The sequence below is a fragment of the Neoarius graeffei genome, chromosome 26 (assembly GCF_027579695.1).
Source record: "Neoarius graeffei isolate fNeoGra1 chromosome 26, fNeoGra1.pri, whole genome shotgun sequence".
NCBI classification, from domain to species: Eukaryota; Metazoa; Chordata; class Actinopteri; order Siluriformes; family Ariidae; genus Neoarius; species Neoarius graeffei.
The window spans coordinates 37021446-37040801 of NC_083594.1; the positions used below are offsets into that span (position 1 = coordinate 37021446).

At 40.4% G+C, this 19356-nt stretch overlaps 1 protein-coding gene and 1 long non-coding RNA gene across 2 annotated transcripts; both read right to left on the bottom strand.

Moving 5' to 3' along the window:
• Positions 1–775: 775 nt before the first annotated feature.
• On the bottom strand, positions 776–2473 carry LOC132873913 (uncharacterized). Its single transcript, XR_009651613.1, has 3 exons — positions 2408–2473; positions 2009–2157; positions 776–993 (listed from the first exon to the last, which is right to left on the bottom strand). It is a non-coding gene; the product is annotated as an uncharacterized LOC132873913 (long non-coding RNA).
• Positions 2474–4670: 2197 nt separating this feature from the next.
• On the bottom strand, positions 4671–15212 carry LOC132874356 (acidic mammalian chitinase-like). The gene is made up of 11 exons (XM_060910476.1): positions 15188–15212; positions 15060–15089; positions 7002–7206; positions 6773–6829; positions 6260–6425; positions 6004–6128; positions 5788–5911; positions 5516–5698; positions 5266–5382; positions 5040–5166; positions 4671–4879 (listed from the first exon to the last, which is right to left on the bottom strand). The coding sequence occupies exons 1-11, from the start codon at positions 15210–15212 to the stop codon at positions 4671–4673; spliced, it is 1368 nt and encodes a 455-aa protein (XP_060766459.1).
• Positions 15213–19356: the final 4144 nt, after the last annotated feature.

The following is a 19356-nucleotide window of genomic DNA, read 5'->3' on the forward strand; positions in this document are numbered from 1 at the left end:
CACCGTTCATGCTGCCATACAGGAAGAGTTAAAGGGTCCAGGTCAACACTATGGCTACCGTTCAATGTGGCAGACACTGCACCTAAAGTACTCTCTGACTGTTAAGAGGGATGATGTTATGGCCCTGATGAGAGAACTTGATCCACAAGGAATTCAACTTCGTGCAAGCAGAAAATTTGTAAAGAGTTTATAGTTCTGATGGACCAAACCATGTCTGGCATGTGGACGGATATGATAAGTTAAAGCCGTACGGTTTTGGAATAAGTGGCTGCATAGATGAATACTCTCGAAAAGTACTGTGGTTGAGATGTGGAGCAAGCAACAATGACCCAGTGGTCATTGCCCAGAATTATCTGAACTGTCTGTCAGAATGTGGAATCATTCCAATGCGACTTCGCACTGATTGTGGTACTGAAAATGGCAGAATGGCAGCAATTCATTGTACCTTAAGATCATCTCATGCTGACTACTATGCTGGGGCTGCCAGTCATTTGTATGGCTCTTCAACGGCAAACCAAAGAATTGAAAGCTGGTGGTCATATTTTCGCAAACAAAGGTGTCATTATATGTATTTTTTTTCGTAGTGTTTTACAAGCTAGAAAAGACATAAAATGGACTTTAAAACAGACAATAGAACATTGTGGTCCTTGCATGTTTATTGCTCTTTGATGAACAACAAATTACATTTATCATTAAATTATAACATTTTAGATTGAATGACAATCCAAAAACATTACATGAAATGCATTTAAACAAAAATTACAGTAATGTTTTGAGTAATTGGCAGAATGTATCTTGCACAGATAAGATATAAGTGGAAAGACTCTGAAAATCAAACCATGAATGAAATACGAAATGGAACACTTACAACTGGTTTCAAAATCCTCTGCTGTGCAAATGTATAGTGTTATCTTCTGGTAGGCCTTCCCTATTGCCTCCTTGTACTTCTGGACAGTGAAAGGGTCATCTGTTCCTGGGATGTTTATCACTTGTCTGCCATCAGGGTACAACAAAACATGGACAACATCCTGCATGTCCTGGTTAAAATCTATTTGTTTTTTAACAGCAGAAGAAGCCAATAGCTGCTCTGATGACCAGTGAGGCTGAATGTCAAGAGGGAGTGACTTCCCTCTTACAGGTTTTAGGGAGTCACCTGTCAACCTCATAATGCCAACATCTCATTCTCATCTCATTATCTCTAGCCGCTTTATCCTGTTCTACAGGGTCGCAGGCAAGCTGGAGCCTATCCCAGCTGACTACGGGCGAAAGGCGGGGTACACCCTGGACAAGTCGCCAGGTCATCACAGGGCTGACACATAGACACAGACAACCATTCACACTCACATTCACACCTATGGTCAATTTAGAGTCACCAGTTAACCTAACCTGAATGTCTTTGGACTGTGGGGGAAACCAGAGCACCCGGAGGAAACCCACGTGGACACAGGGAGAACATACAAACTCCGCACAGAAAGGCCCTTGCCGGCCACGGGGCTCGAACCTGGACCTTCTTGCTGTGAGGCGACAGAGCTAACCACTACACCACCGTGCCGCCCAACAAATAACATAGTAAATAAAATGGAAATTGATACAACATGACAAATCGATATGAGGTCTGCACTGACAGCTAAATCTCAACAAACTATGCAACAATCTATGTAATGTTAACAACAGTTCATACCTTCACTGGTTTCTGTCTCTTTTCACTCTGAGAGGTCTGACGTTTCTTTGAAAAGAGAGACTTTCTCTCCCTTTCTTTAACTGCCCTAAACTTAAAAAAATGTCTGTATGCTTGAGTTTCCCTCTGGGAAAAAGAAAAATTCAATGCTCTTATTGAGTTTACATTTAATTATGTTCACACAAAATTACTTTCTGCAGGACATTTTAGTACACCTTAAATGCCAGTTACTGAACCAGGATAGTGATAGAGAGAAGTGATTTTGTATATACAAGAACACAATCTGAACATTTCAAGCATTTTATGTTACAAAATCATGAATCTGTTTACCTGCACTGGTGGTAGGTTGTGCAACATCAATTTGTGCATGAGTGGCAGGCGTCTCTTCTTTGAAATGCTTTAAAAAAGTTGTTTTTGCCACATGCACAGCAAAAGGCAGGGGAACCTGTAAGCACAGATCCACAGAATGGACAGTACATCTGCAAAAGGAAAAAAAGACAGGGTTTAGGTATGGAAGACTGTGATAAGAGGGCTTTTTAATGTAGTATTAAAACGGGTGTTTTATATCAATCAATCTCTAATCATCTTGTCTTACTAAGCAGGCTAATCTACATGCAAATGTGCAGCCTTGTAATGTCTGGTAAAAAATACAAAAAAATAAACGTCACGTAATGTACAGCGTTGTACAGTGATATAAATATATCTCTAATCAAGTAAAAGTCACATTACCGTTCCCGTTGTATTTTAATGCACCGTTGTGGTTGTCAGCTGTTCTGTCTCTCTCCATCCCGTGTGTCTCTCTATTGAGCTGTGACGCTGAGAGCGCCCCCTGCAGGTTTGGAGCATCTCCATTTGGAGTGACAGGTAATGCAGTGTTTTTCGTTTGCAGATCGTTTCTCTATTTGCATCGCGTTTGATGATGATGCATTTGTCTTTGTTTTTTGCAGCACGTTTTTTCACTTAGACCTCGTTTAGACTTGTATTTGAGTTTGTGATTTTGCATCGTTTCTGTACTTGAAGCTGTTTTCTCGAACTGAGACGTATTGGGCTGTTGCCGTCCGTTTGACCCTTGTCGGCCACCGTAGGCATGGGTGCTCAACCATGACCAGGTACTCAGCCCACTGGCATGTGGGCCCAACCCAGATGTGCTCTAAAGGTTTGTGCTGCACCAGTTCTGAATAAGAGAGAGCATATTGTAGCAGGAACCCAGTTGGGGGAAAGTCCACTTCATCATAGAGTGCCAGTACACCCAACCCTAGCTGCTGGAGAAACCATATCAATCCAGGCTGAGGGATGGAAACCTGGGCATGGCGTTGTGCAGCCTGCCTGCTTTCTTCCACTACATCCATTATATGCCAAAGTAATCTGTCAGTAAGCTTGGCGGGAGATGGTTGTAATCAATAGAAGTGCGTTTATTATAAAAACAACAAGGAGGTATACAATCTAAAACATGAGACAGAATCAACAACAGAAGACAGGCACAAACAGACTAGCTGTGGCAGAGACAAAAGGCAGAATCCAAAATATAAACGTGAGTTGAAAACCAGAATAACAATATCAACAAAAGGCTCAGTAAGGTCAGGCACTAGCCACTGAGCGTATTACTTCACAAGGTATGTATGAGTTTTGAGTCCTTATATGCCCGCGCCATGTTGCCCTCTGATCAGGAACATGTACATTATAATTAGTCCTTGAGGTACATGCTGCTCGCTCAGAGCACAAATGCATGTGGATGCAAGTGACTGTTCGAGGTGCACCAAGTGTAAACACACACAGATGTGACATCTGTGGTCTGGTATAACAAAAATGGAGCTTTTTGGCAATAAACACTCAAGGTGGGTTTGGTGTAGAACGAAAGATGACTATAATGAAAAGAATCTTATCCCAGCTCTAAAATATGGTGGAAGTTCCATGATGTTTTGGGGCCGTTTTTTCCTCCAAAGGCCCTGAAAACCTTAAGGTACATGGTACCATGGACTCTACGAAATACTAGGACATTTTAAATCAAAATCTGTCTGCCTCTGCCAGGAAACTAAAACTGGGACATCATTGGATCTTTTAGCAGGATAATGATCTGAGGCATATGTCCAAATCAACACAAAAATGGTTAGCTGGCCACAGAATCAAGCTTCAGCCATGACCATCTCAGTCCCCTGACCTGAACCCCTTCGAAAACCTGTGGGGTGATCTGAAGAAGAGAGTGCACAAGAGAGGGCCTAGGACCCTGGATAATCTGGAGGGATTCTGTAAAGAGTCTCAGATGCATTGGTCTGTATTCTCCAACCTTGTAAAATCTTATAGGAGAAGACTCTGTGCTGTTTTACTGGCAAAGGGAAATTGTACAAAGTACCTTTCCTGATGAGGGATTTTGCTTTTCTCTGAATAAATTTATTTGAATTAAAGGTTGGATTTTTTTTCTGTTTCTTCAGTGTGAGATGAAGCTACTTCACCAAAAGGTGGCTTTAAAAAAATCATACATTTGTACATGCTTTTTTCTTTTCTTTTTTCTGATATCATTCATACTGCTATTACTTTTTTATTATTTTAGTATGATGCTGTTTTAAGCTGTGAAAAACATCTGTGCATAAAAGAAAGTTGCTTTAAAAATAACATTTTATTTAGGAAGTAATGTCACAAAAGGTCATACCTTACAAATTGAATTCAAATAACCTTTCAGTTTTTTTTTAAGTTTAATTATTTTTTTATTTCTTTATGTATTTTGTAAAATTTACAACTTGCTTGTGAAATTAAACAAATGCAGTTAAAGTGAGGTCTTTTTGTCTCTAGCACTTGATATCAAACCAGAAACAGGAAAACGAGTTCTGTAGTTTGTATTTGTGACTGCCCACACAAAGTTTTCATCTTAACAGTGATATGCAAGTGGTAAAAAATTGATCAAATGTACAGTATATAAACTGAAAGACATGGTGCATATTGTGTGGAGGATCATGGCTTTGATTCTAGTGAATGTTTTGACATGTCTTCTGTCTTCTTATGGCCAGTTGCAGCATTTGCAGGCATCAACATATACCAGGCCTGGTTGGCACTTGTGCAAGTAAGTGTTTCCATGGGAGCAGTGGAAGTAGGTGGTGGCATCAGCAGGGTTTGGGTATAAACCATCAGGTTTTCCAGAGCAAAAGAAGGTAATAGGGTCTGGGGTAGTAGTTGGGGGACGAGTGGTGGTTGGTTTTGGAGGGAAACCTGTAAGAGTTTTACGCTGTTATATAATAGCTTAAGAATTGAAAAAAACACCTCTTCAACTGATTTCAATTTTGCCCTTTTGACTTTAGGCCATAAACTAAAAACATAGTCAAATTAAATTTAGGTATGAAACCTGCATATTGAGCGAGCATTTATTTACCCAGCGACTTGCGTAGGTGGTTAACAAGAGGGTAATCTCCCTCTGAGCAGAAATGTCCTCCAAAGTCATCCAAGTCAAGGGTCCATACTGATGCCCCACCTAGGTTCATGGATGTGAGCCACTGCACCTAAAAGAAAATGATTAAACAAAGATTTTATAACATAAATGTATGTGTAGACATGGAAAGTAATTTATGGAAAAATTTAGTTCAAATAGTCTTATTTACCTTGGCAGCAAAACTTTCTTGATTGTCATAGCCCACCCAAGCACTTCCACGAGTGGCATATGGAACACTCTGCTCAGATATCCATTCTACCTTGGCCGCTAATGCAAAGGTACAGATCTGTGAATTAAAAAAAAGCATCACTATTTTTATAATTTCCTCACTATGTTTATATATGGCTTATAGATTTATTATCATTGAATTACTTTAAAAAACAGAGTTAGTCTTAAATAAAGAACCTAAACTCAATTGCCTCATAATAGGACCAGTAGCCAGGATCACGTGTGTAAGGGCCAGCATCAGCTGGGCCATTGGTTGGTGCACCGAGGCCTGTTGAGGAGGTGGTAAGTCGGAAAGTGCGTCCATATGTGGAGAAACCCAGAAGCAGCTTTTCAGCTGGAGCCCCTTTGCTCAGCCAGTAACACACAGTAGCATTCTGAACAAAGTGAGAGAATTCAGTCCCAAAACAAGAAGGTATATTTTAAGGTGATCATGTTTAAGTGGATCATAAGAATTTTCTCTTACAATATTGTGTTGGGTGTGAGTTCCTTGATCTAGAGAACTCTTGAAAAGAGGACTGTTGTGGCCTGTAACCTTTTCCCATGAACCATGGTAGTCATAAGTCATAAGATTGAGAAAGTCTACTTCACTGCAACAGCAAAAAATGTAATGACAAACCTTTTATAATAACCAACCTATATTTTCCTCAGTGACTGAAGGTCTCTGATATCTCTGGAATACCTTGTTATTTCAGGGACCTCATAAGCTGCATCAATGGTGGGCCTAAGGGCTCCTGCTTTGATTGAAAGCAGAAGCTGGGTCTTTTTGGTGTCTATGGCTTCCTGTATAATGGCTTGCTTCAGCTCCTGCAGAATGAAAGGTTTAACAATACATATGGCATCAAATCACTGGCAAGCACAGGAAACTGACAATTCCATGTACTATATATTAGCGCCATATAGCAATAATCATTCAGCTCCATATATAATCTACTCACTTTTATCAGTGCAGCAAAGTTCTGCTTGTCCTCAGCAGGACTACCATTCTGTCCAGGGAACTCCCAGGCTAGATCTAAGCCATCAAAATCATGAGCCCGGAGGAAAAGAAGAGCAGAACGGATGAAGGTTCGACGATTTTCTGAAGTGGCCACCATATTAATGTACCTGCAACAGAAAAGGTGATCTCTGTTTAATGTGACTCTCCAAAGAAAGACTCTTCTATTTATTTATGCCATGTCTCATACTCCAAGAGCACAGGCCCAGACACTGATGTCTGTGGCATCATCAGGATTTGAACTTGCAATTGCTTGACAATAGAGTGAACCCTTTTCTCTTGCTCTCTTCAGGAGCCCCAACAGTTTGATTTTTAAATGAGACTAATAGATCAAGTTTGCTAAGCCCTTGCTTTCAAAAGCTTCAGCTTGACAAAATAACATGTTCAGTTTCATCATGACAACATAGATGAAAAATTGTGAGTGCTGTCTGGTTGTCATTTCACTGGGGGTACCTACGGGCTGATGCTATTGTACAAGCTTCCAACTGACAGCAGCGTCTTCAAAGAAGGGTTTCTGCAAAAGAAAGAAATAGCAAATAACAAAAGTATTACATTGATAATATATCCCATATATTATTGCATTTCATTGTTCTCTATTGCATAAAACATACTATATGATTAATTTCAATTATGAATAGCCTATTAAAGGAATATTAAATTATTTTAGAATGTTTAGTCTCACTTACACAGTTTTCAGGTTGTTCAGTTTCTTGTACATTTCTTCATCATTCCATTCAATAGAAGTAAGCTGATTGTCTGGGTTGATGGTTGCCAATGCATAGATGACATGTGTGCAGAGGAAGGGATCAACATTCTCAGGAGTGAAACTGCCATTGCTAGGCCTGTACTGGGACCAGTTAGTGAAGTAGCACACCAGCTTTGTAGAATTGGCTGTGAGACGAACAGTTATTTTCTGTAACAGTCTTTGTCACCTTAAATCATATCCAGAACACATTAAGCAAAACAAAATCTTATTCACAAATGAACACACAAATTTAATGGCCCATATTCATTAAAGTTCCATATGAATAAATCTGATCATGAAAGGACTGTATGCACGTTCTAATGTCAATTTCCTTACTCATCAAGTTCATCTCTGGCCTATCAGTGTGACCAAAGTCACATCCAGTTGGAGTGTGTGTAAATTTTAATGTACAGATTTAACAACCTGAAAAATGATTGATTTACAGTTCTTCTTTCGGCTGTTCCCATTAGGGGTCACCACACTGGATCTTTTCCACACATTTTAATCTGGCATAGCTTTTACATCAGATGCCCTTCCTGACACAACCCTCCCTAATCTATCCGGGCTTGGGACCGGCTATAAGTATGCACTCGCTTGTGCAACCCCAGTGGCTGGGTATTTTACCTAATCTTCATGTCTTTGAACTGTGGGGGAAACCAGAGCACCTGGAGGAAACCCATGCAGATGCGGGGAGAACATGCAACCACCACACAAAAAGGCCCCTTGTTGGCTGTGAAGTTCAAACCCAGAACCTTCTTGCTGTGACACGGCAGTGCTAACCACTGCACCACCCATGACTTGCAGTTATATAATCAAAAATTGTATAATAAATTATAATACCAAGTATAGTAAGTAGAGCAGCATTATTATTAATAAGCAAATCATGTGGATAATTGCAGAAACATGCAGGAACCTCAAACTGAAATACAGGAAATGGGCTTTAGAATTTGGCCTGTTGTTTAGTTAATGCTTAAACACTTTAATGTTTAATGTTTGAAAACATAGCAGATGAGCAAAAAATAGGAGTGAAAATGTCAAGCCAAGATCAAAGTGAAAATTTAAGGAGGAAAAAGTATGTTACTTGTTTTTTTCATCTCATCTCATTATATCTAGCTGCTTTATCCTGTTCTACAGGGTCGCAGGCAAGCTGGAGCCCATCCCAGCTGACTACGGGCTAAAGGCGAGGTACACCCTGGACAAGTCGCCAGGTCATCACAGGGCTGACACATAGACACAGACAACCATTCACACTCACATTCACACCTACGGTCAATTTAGAGTCACCAGTTAACCTAACCTGCATGTCTTTGGACTGTAGGGGAAAACGGAGCACCCGGAGGAAACCCACATGGACACGGGGAGAACATGAATTTTTTTTTAATTTGAATTTATTTTTTTTTTATTTCGAACATGTATAAAAAAATGTATGTGACTATTTGTACATACAAAAGAAAGAAAACAAGAAATAAAAAAAATAAAATAAAGAGCTAAGACATTACAAAACACCGCACATTGTTCGAAAAAGGAGTGGGAAGAAGTACAATACTTTTTTTAATTTCCCACCCCTTTTTAACTACCCCGAAATCCAAACTACATTAATACACCTATAAAAATATATACCATATTTCCACTTCATGAATATCTATATAAATATATAATTACAAAAATAAATATATACTACATACCATATATATACACTTCATAAATATCTATATAAATATTTAATTACAAAAATAAATATACACTACATACCATATATACACTTCATAAATATCTATATAAATATATAATTACAAAATAAATATCTACTACATACCTATCCCTGTAAATATGAATATATAAACTATCCCCATAAATAAATATATTTTCTATATACCATATACTAAGTTAGTTCGAATATAACAATCAACCCTATTCTATTTATCCCTCATCATCCTCCGTTAACATACTTCCTCTTCTATGTACTTGTTTAAAAATATTTTTTGTACCTTTTTTTAAACAGATTTATATTTGCACTTTGTTTTATTTCTGTCTCCAGTCTGTTCCATAAAGTCACCCCACAGCTCGATACGCACATGTTTTTCATATTTGTTCGAACCTTTGGTTTTTTTAAATTTAGGTCTCCCCTTAGATTATATCCCCCCTCTCTCTCACTAAACATTCCTTGTATATTTTTTGGCAATAGATTATTTCTCACTTTGTACATTATTTGTGCTGTTCTGAATTTGACCAGGTCCATAAATTTCAACATGTGTGATTTTATGAATAGTGAGTTTGTGTGATCTCTGTATCCTGTTTTGTTTATTGTCCTTATTGCTCTTTTCTGTATTGTACATATCGGCTGCAGAGTGGTTTTGTAGGTGTTGTTTCCCCAGACTTCGACACAGTAAGTCAGATATGGCAAAAATAACGAGTAATATAGAGTATGCAAAGATTTGCAATCAAGAATATGTTTTGTTTTCCACAGAATTGCCGAGCACTTTGCCAGTTTTGCTCGTATGTATCCTACATGAGGTTTCCAGCAGACTTTATGATCCAAAATCACACCAAGAAATTTAATTTCCTGTACCATTTCTATCTTAGTATTGTCTATTATCAATTCTACATTACAATCTATTTTGTGTCTCCCAAACAACATGATCTTTGTTTTGCTTAGATTTAATGATAATTTATTTTTGTCAAACCATAGTTGTAGTTTATTTATTTCAGTTGTGATTGTCTCCAAAGTCTGCTGCAAATTCTCACTGGAACAAAAAATATTGGTGTCGTCTGCAAACAAAACAAATTTCAGTACTTGCGAAATTCTACATATGTCATTGATATATAATATGAATAATTTCGGACCTAATATTGACCCCTGTGGTACCCCGCATGTAATGTTCATGAAATCAGATTTATGGTCACCTATCTGCACAAACTGTTGCCTGTTTCTTAGATAGCTCGACAGCCAGCTCCACCCAACTCCCCTAACACCACACTTTTCTAGTTTACTTAATAATATACTATGATCAATGGTATCGAATGCTTTTTTTAGGTCCACAAATACTCCAATTTTCTTATTGTCTATACAGTTTATGATTTCCTCTATTAGTTCCATTAGTGCCATCGATGTTGATCTGTCCGTTCTGAATCCATATTGACTGTCTGTAAGGAGGTTGTGTTTTTCAATGAATTTGTCCAGTCTATCTGAAAAAAGTTTTTTGAGTATTTTGGAGAATTGGGGGAGTAAAGAAACAGGCCTGTAGTTTGTGAAATGGTGTCTATCTCCGGTTTTAAACAATGGTATCACTTTTGCAATTTTCATTTTGTCTGGAAATGTACCTGATTGAAAAGATAAATTACAGATGTGGGTGAGTGGTTTCACAATTCCCTCAATAACTGTCTTTACTGTTAACATGTCTATATCATTCCAGTCTGCAGAGGTTTTGTTTTTACATTTTCTTACAATTTGCATAATTTCTTCATCATCAGTTGCAGTTAGAAAAATTGTACTTGGATTTCTGTCCCCCATATCTTCTATGTCCCCACATTGTGTTGTCTCGGGTTCCTTTATTTTTGCCGCTAAATCTGGTCCCACATTTACAAAGAATTGTTTAAAAGCATTCACCACATCCTCCATATTATTTATGGTCTTGTCATTTTCAGTGTAGTACTCCGGGTAATTTGTAGTTTTGGATCCATTTCTCACAATACCATTTAGTACAGTCCATATACCTTTAATATTGTTTTTATTTTTCTCCACTAATTTATTATAATAGTCTTTCTTACATATCCTCATAATATTAGTTAATTTATTTTTATATTTTTTATATTTTTCCTCTGCCTCTATAGTTCGATGCTTTAAGAATTGTCTGTATAATATATTTTTCTTTTTGCAGGCATTTTGTAGCCCCTTGGTGACCCATGGACTATTTGTATATTTATGTATATTACTGTATTTCTTTATAGGACAATTTTTATTGTATAGTTCATTGAATATTATAAAAAAATTCCTCATATGCTTTATCAACATCTTTTTCTTTATAAACTACATTCCAGTCCTGTATCATTAATTCATTTTTTAGTGCAATCATGGTTTCTTCAGTTTTCACTCTTATATATTTATAATTTTTAGTATCCTTTTTCTTGCTATAATTACAGTAATATACATTAAAAATAGGTAGGTGGTCACTGATGTCTGTTAATAGTAGTCCACTCTCTATATTATTTTCCAGGATATTAGTAAATATATTATCTATTAAAGTGGTGCTGTGAGAAGTGATCCTGCTTGGTCTAGTAATAGTTGGATACAGTCCCATACTGAACATTGAGTTAATGAACTCTTCTGTCATTTTATGTTTCTTATGATTTAAGAGGTCGATGTTAAAATCACCACAGATGTACATGACTGTGTATCCACAGTCCATTCCACACATCCAAATCCACATCCACAAATCCAGCGGCCATTCCGAAAGCGCCTTTGCGCCCTCTACCTTTAATCGAGACCCCGTTTGAAAGAGTTGGGATGGATCTCATCGGGCCATTAGATCGGTCAGCACGAGGGTACCGCTTTATATTAGTTCTGGTGGACTATGCAACGCAATACCCGGAAGCATGCCTCTCCGCAATATCTCAGCACGCAGTATTGCGGAGGCACGCTTCCGCGTTATCTCCTGAGTTGGAATCCCGAAAGAGATTTTGACTGATCAAGGCACCACGTTTATGTCAGGGACACTGTGCGAACTGTATGGGTTATTGGGGATTAAGCCGATCTGCACCAGCGTGTATCACCCACAAACGGACGGTTTAGTTGAACGGTTCAACCGCACCCTCAAGAATATCATTAAAAAATTCGTAAGTGAGGACGCACGTAATTGGGATAAGTGGCTCGAGCCCTTGTTGTTTTCAGTGCGAGAGGTCCCCCAAGCCTCCACGGGGTTCTCCCCGTTTGAATTATTATATGGGCGTAAGCCGCGCGGCATTCTAGACGTGCTGCAGGAAAATTGGGAGGAGGGACCTTCACAAAGTAAGAACAAAATTCAGTACGTTATGGACCAGCGCCCAAAACTCCACACGCTCACCCACCTAACCCAGGAGAATTTGCGGCAGGCCCAGGAACGGCAAGCCCGCCTGTACAACAAGGGTACGCGCCTTAGGGAGTTCACACTGGGAGATAAAGTACTCGTACTGTTGCCCACGTCGAGCTCCAAATTAATCGCCAAGTGGCAAGGACCCTTTGAGGTCACACGGCAAGTCGGGGACGTCGACTACAAGGTGACGTGAACGGACGGGGGGGGGCGCTACAGATTTACCATGTTCGAGGGGTGTCCATAAGTGCACGTGGTACCAGGACACCTTAGGTCGGAGGTCGATGATAGACTTTGTTGTCGTTTCATCTGATCTCCAGCCGTATGTCTTGGACACTTGGGTGAAGAGAGAGGCTGAGCTGTCAACTGATCAACACCTGGTGGTGAGTTGGATCCGCTGGCAGAGGAGGAAGCTGGACAGACCTGGCAGGCCCAAATGTATGGTGAGGGTCTGCTGGGAACGTCTGGCTGAGCACTCTGTTGGGGAGGTCTTTAACTCCCACCTCCGGGAGAGCTTTTCCCAGCTTCCGAGGGAGGCGGGGGACATTGAGTCTGAGTGGACCATGTTCTCTACCTCCATTGTGGACACAGCTGTTCGGAGCTGTGGCCGCAAGGTCTCTGGTGCCTGTTGTGGCGGCAATCCCCGAACCCGGTGGTGGACACCAGAAGTAAGGGATACCGTCAAGCTGAAGGAGTCCTATTGGGCCATGTTGACCTCTGGGACTCCTGAGGCAGCTGACGGGTATCAGCAGGCCAGGCGTGCTGCAGCTCGGGCAGTTGCGGAGGCAAAAACTCGGAACTGGGAGGAGTTTGGGGAGGCCATGGAGAAGTACTATCGGTCGGCCTCGAAGAAATTCTGGCAAACCGTCCGGCGCCTCAGGAGGGGGAAGCAGTACTCTGCCAACACTGTTTACAATGCGGGTGGGGAGCTGTTGACCTTGACTGGGGACATTGTCAGGCGGTGGAAGGAATACTTTGAGGATCTCCTCAATCCCACCGTCATGTCTTCCATTGACTGAGGCTGATGACTCAGAGGTGGACTCATCCATTACCCACGCCGAAGTCACTGAGGTGGTTTGCAAGCTCCTCGGTGGCAAGGCACCGGGGGTGGATGAGATCCGCCCTGAGTATCTCAAGTCTCTGGATGTTGTGGGGCTGTCTTGGTTCACACGCCTCTGCAACATCGCGTGGCGGTCGGGGACTGCCTCTGGAGTGGCAGACTGGGGTGGTGGTCCCTCTTTTTAAGAAAGGGGACCGGAGAGTGTGCTCCAATTATAGGGGAAATCACACTTCTCAGCCTCCCAGGGAAGGTTTGCTCCAGGGTACTGGAGAGGAGAATTCGACCGATAGTCGAACCTCAGATCCAGGAGGAACAATGCGGTTTTCGTCCTGGTCACGGAACACTGGACCAGCTCTATACCCTTCATAGGGTGCTCGAGGGTTCATGGGAGTTTGCCCAACCAGTCCACATGTGCTTTGTGGATCTGGAGAAGGCATTCGACCATGTCCCCCATGGTATTCTGTGGGGGGTCCTTCGGGAGTATGGGGTTCGGGGCTCTTTGCTAAGGGCTGTCCGGTCCCTGTACGAACGGAGCAAGAGTCTGGTTCGCATTGCTGGCAGTAAGTGAGACCTGTTCCCAGTGCATGTTGGACTCCGGCAGGGCTGCCCTTTGTCACCGGTTCTGTTCATAATTTTTATGGACAGAATTTCTAGGCGCAGCCAGGGGCTGGAAGGAATCCTGTTTGGGAACTACATGATTTCATCTCTGCTTTTTGCAGATGATGATGTCCTGTTGGCTTCTTCAAACCAGGACCTTCAGCATGCACCGGGCTGGTTTGCAGTCGAGTGTGAAGTGGCTGGGATGAGAATCAGCACCTTCAAGTCCGAGGCCATGGTTCTCGACCGGAAAAGGGTGGCTTGCCCTCTTCAGGTTGGTGGAGAAGTCCTGCCTCAAGTGGAGGAGTTTAAGTATCTCGGGATCTTGTTCACGAGTGAGGGAAGGATGGAGCATGAGATCGACAGGCGGATCGGTGCAGCCTCCGCAGTGATGCGGTTGCTTTACTGGTCCGTCGTGGTGAAGGAGCTGAGCCAAAAGGCAAAGCTCTCAATTTACCAGTCGATCTACGTTCCGACTCTCACCTATGGTCATGAGCTTTGGGTAATGACTGAAAGAACAAGATCGCGGATACAAGCGGCCAAAATGAGTTTCCTTCGCAGGGTGGCTCGGCGCTCCCTTAGAGATAGGGTGAGAAGCACAGTCACTCGGGAGGAGCTCGGAGTAGAGCCGCTGCTCCTCCACATCGAGAGGAATCAGCTGAGGTGGCTCGGGCATCTTTATCGGATGCCTCCTGGACGCCTCCCGTGGAGGTGTTCCAGGCATGTCCCCCCGGGAGGAGGCCCCGGGGAAGACCCAGGACACGCTGGAGGGACTATGTCTCTCGGCTGGCCTGGGAACACCTCGGTGTTCTTCCTGAGGAGCTGGCCGAGGTGTCTGGGGAAAGAGAAGTTTGGGCTTCCATGCTTAGACTGCTGCCTCCGCGACCCGGTCCCGGATAAAGCGGAAGAAGACGAGACGAGATTCCCTTCTCCTTTTTGGAAGACTTTCCACAGCTTGGCTAACCTGCCAAATGCTTTCTGTTTATTGGCTGTCACCCCACTTTATAAATTAGGGTGTATTTCAGGCATTAGATATATCTGCATGTTAACTGGGGTGCATCGTATGAATGTGACCTACAAATTAGTGATTTGCAAGAGGGGGCTTGATTCCAAACAGATGAGGCGGAGTCATTATTTGACAGTCTCATATATCAGACATAGATCTGTTCATACCTTAAATGTGTGCTTGTTTCAACACAAATTTGATTAATAAATGACAATGTTTTATTAACCCAAGACCAGAATTTCATTTGAATTGAAATTTGAACATAATTACCAAGCTGAAGAGAAAGCAGGAGTCCCAGTCCTGTGTACAAGAAGAATGTTAACATGTTAACATATGTGTAAAATATGGCAAGACTGAACAGCTAGTTGAAAAAATATTTAGGTGTCATGATTTTATACCTGCTATGAGAGTTAATTTGACCATGGTGGTTCTGAATCAATTCAGATTGTTTTACAAATCCACCTATAGACATAATTAGTGAAGTCAGTGTGTATGTATAATAATACAAATATTTTAGATATAAAAATGAGTTTTATCAGAGTATTAACAAAATAAAACAATTTATATGAGTAAAACATGTCTCAGGATAAAATCAACATTTAATATCAGCATTTTCTTTTTAAGTATGCAGGTGCAGATAAATAAACTTAAGACAAATCTACTGATATGTTTATCCACTTTTATATGGTATATGTTTAACCAGTAATATTCATTAGTTGCATTCCTAGCCACAGCCATTTAACCCGGCAAATACACATGCATGTTTGTCAACAACTAATGCAAAATCCTTCTTTAAATCTAAAACATGCAATTAATATTAATATATTTACCTGTCACGTTCCAACAGAATCATCTGAAGTAAGTTGAACATGTTCAAGCTCATTTATACTTAGGTCTTATTAATGAGTACCAAAGTGCACGATACGTGTTTAAAAGTCTAATCAGGAACTACAATGGAACTAGAAAGATCATTGAATGATTTATGTAATGTAATGTAATAATTAATGATCATAGAAGGAACTACAATGATCATTGAATGATTTATGGTACACTACTTTACACGTTTATGGTAAGTTTGCTTAAATGATCATTTCTGCATTTATTTATAACCACTGAGTCACCTGAATGCCTGTAGATAGCATAAGCTCTTATCATTGTCCTATCATTCATTTTTGTAGATAATTTACTGACCTGTGTGATTTTCAGTCTGCACAGTAATCTCATCAAATAATTTAAAATAGGAGAGTAATAATCAATTTTGAAATGTGTGAGAATTAGTGAAAATAACTGAGTAATTACTAGTGATGTAATGGAGAACCTGAAGTGCTGAAGCTTGCTTTGAAAACTATGAAGGAGTGCTTCCAAAGGCAGTGATTCAAAGCTTGAATCGAAGTGTCAGTCGTGATTGAGTGACAACTGAAGCTACATTCTGTGCACACTCATGTGACTGTGTCGTCAGTGATTCAGAAGCAGTTAAAACCAGTTCAAAACACTTTGTGATGTTTTCGTGCGCATAGTTTTTCAAAGGTTTTACTGAGACAAATGAAACAAACTAACCTCCTTTGTTCCATGTGAACATAGTTTTTCAAAGGCAGGATTGTTTGTGCGCAGCACAGTGGTGTAGTGGTTAGCACTGTCGCCTCACAGCAAGAAGGTCCTGGGTTTGAGCCCAGCATCCGGTGAGGGCCTTTCTGTGTGGAGTTTGCATGTTCTCCTCGTGTCTGCGTGGGTTTCCTCCAGGTGCTCCGGTTTCCCCCACAGTCCAAAGACATGCAGGTTAGGTTAATTGTTGGCTCTAAATTGACTGTAGGTGTGAGTGTGAATGGTTGTTTGTCTCTGTGTCAGCCCTGCGATAACCTGGTGACTTGTCCAGGGTGTACCCTGCCTCTTGCCCATAGTCAGCTGGGATAGGCTCCAGCTTGCCTACGACCCTGTAGAACAGAATAAGCAGCTACAGATGGATTGATTGTGAATAAGGAAAGGAACAGATTGAGCCCCAAGACTTGAAAAAATACTTTTCTTAAATAAGTCTTTAAACTCCCCATGTTTTACTCAAACTCCCCATCTCCTACTATCCATCAGTCACATAAACAAAATATATTCTGTTTTTCCATATTATGTGAATAGACTAGAATGAATGAATGAATGAATGAATGAATGAATATGTATTGGCCTCTGCTGTTAATTTCCTTACCATTAGCAGCCACCAATGGAACAAATCTTTGAGTAATGAACCTTTTTTTCAACTCATTTGGATTCAAAGCTTTGTTGTTTCAGAAAGCTTCATTGCCCCATCACTAGTAATTACTGCAAATTAATGCAGTATAAAATTTGGAACGGGAAGAGCAGCAAATGCCATTTATTTAAAATATCAAATTGTAGTTATTCATCCATTCATTGTCCATAACCATTTATTCATTTGAAGGTCACAGTGATTCTAGAAAAAAGTACAAATGGGACAGGCAGTCAATTTTCCAGAAGGCATCATACACATGCACACGCGTACGCACACACAGAGAGAGAGAGACATATGCATGCACATGCACACCTGGAGGCAATTCAGAAGAGGCATTAAAAATAGACATGCACACATGGAGAACATGGAAAATTCAACAAAGTAACTCTGACTAGACATAAGTAAGGATTCTGCAGCTGTGAGGCATCAAAAGCTGAATGCTGCCATTTTCTACCATAATACATATCTACATATTTTCCCAGCCATTCTAGTATGTAAGACTACTACTACTAATAATAATAATAATAATAATACTTTTGAATGATATTTAACTGAGGAAAAAAAATCAATTAACTATTAGCTCTTTATCTAAGGAAAATAATCAATGTAGGGGTGGTGTAATGACAATGTGACCAACACCAAACCCAAGGTGAATAATTTTCTAGAACAGTTCAACCCCATATATTTTATTCCTCTTATGCCACAGCAATTTGCCAACATTTTTATTAATTAAAGAATAAAAAGTCAGACTTTGTAGCAGTCTGTGATGCAATGTTGTGCAACATCTGCGAAACAAGTTCCTGTTATCACATATTATTGTAGCTATAAACAATCAGCCTCACTTTTCTTTGTCGAGTTCAACAGAAAAAAGGGCAGCTCGACTATCTTGCAGCCTTTTATCTTTTATTTAAGCCAGTCCAAAAAATTTTTTCTTGTCTAGTTTCTTGCTCAGTCACTCTCTTTTTTTCTTCCTGGCTTTGTCTGACAGTGTCTTCTTTGGCCTCTTCACCGCTGCCATAATATCCATGCTGAGAATACCAATTTAGCTTAAATTACAGGCATTTAACAGATGCTTTTATCCAGAGCGACATACAACATACCCAGGGCAGCCTGGGGAGCAGTTGGAGGTTAGGTGCCTTGCTCAATGGCACTTCAGCCATTCCTGCTGGTCCAGGGAATGGAACCAGTAACCTTTTCATCCTAAAGCTGCTTCTCTAACCATTAGGCCCTGACTACCCCTAGCTTCTTCATATAGGTAGTGCCACTGCCCGATTTTGTTTATTTGATTCATCACATAGTTCACAACAGTGGAAGAATACAGGGCAAAGCCCCAAATGATTTTTGACACCAGATGCCCTTCCTGATGCAACCCTCCCCAAACTTTTCAGGGTTTGGGATCAGCACAAAGTATGCCCTGGCTTGTGCAACCCCAGTGGCTGGGTATTTTTACCTAATCTGTAAATCTTTGAATTGTGGGAGGAAACTAAAGCACCTGGAGGAAACCCTTGCAGACACAAGGAGAACATACAAACTCCACACAGAAAGGCACCCATTGGCCATGAAGTTCGAACCTGGAACTTCTTGCTGCGAGGCAACAGTGCTAAATCACTGCACCACCCATTATTGAAGTTGCCTGTGGTGTTGTAAAGTGTTATGCAGTTTTCATAAAGTGTTATGTGGTTCTTGTGAGATGTCTGTGGGATGCACCACCAGAGTTACGTAGTGCTATAGCGCTATAACTAGCAAACAGAACATGAACTTGGAACAGAAGACAAGCCATTCTCCTTATTACATGTCAATGTATCATCAAAGATAATTTTTGAAGCTGATATTTTAAAGGTAAATTTACTAGATAATGTTGATTTAATAGGACAAAAAAAGAAATAAAACAAAGGAAGAAAAAAAAATCACAGCTTGTCATTTGACCATGAAGCAAGAAAGTTATTTACTGTCATAAAGCACTGACACCAGAAACTTTTCCAAGAATGTTGTCAAATTACAGAAAGCTTAACCATATCAAAGATTATGCATTCTTTCTTTGTTAACTATTTTTTAATGTTTATTATTAGGCTTAGGTTATGTGGAGTGGCCACTATGCAGTTCCCTGTGCATTATAAGGGACTATAAGATAGCAAAAATGTAAATTATTAAATGGGACCATTAATATCACTGCAAAAACCCGGCTTACAAAAACAAGAAAAAAAAGTAATAAAATTAGGAATATTTTACTTAAAATAAGCAAAATTATCTGCCAACAGAACAAGAAAATTTGACTTGGCAAGATTTTAAAAACAAGCAAATATATCTAGCTTTAGAAACCCCCACAGATGT

What these genes read in the sequence shown, in the direction of transcription:
- LOC132874356 (XM_060910476.1), bottom strand. Translation starts at nt 15,212, where the DNA reads ATGGTCAAATTAACTCTCATAGCAG. An exon ending in ACTTTGCTGCACTGATAAAA is followed by an intron (nt 6,129 to 6,259) that starts GTGAGTAGATTA and finishes TTCATTCTGCAG; the next exon opens with GAGCTGAAGCAAGCCATTAT. An exon ending in CCACCTACGCAAGTCGCTGG is followed by an intron (nt 4,880 to 5,039) that starts GTAAATAAATGC and finishes AAACTCTTACAG; the next exon opens with GTTTCCCTCCAAAACCAACC.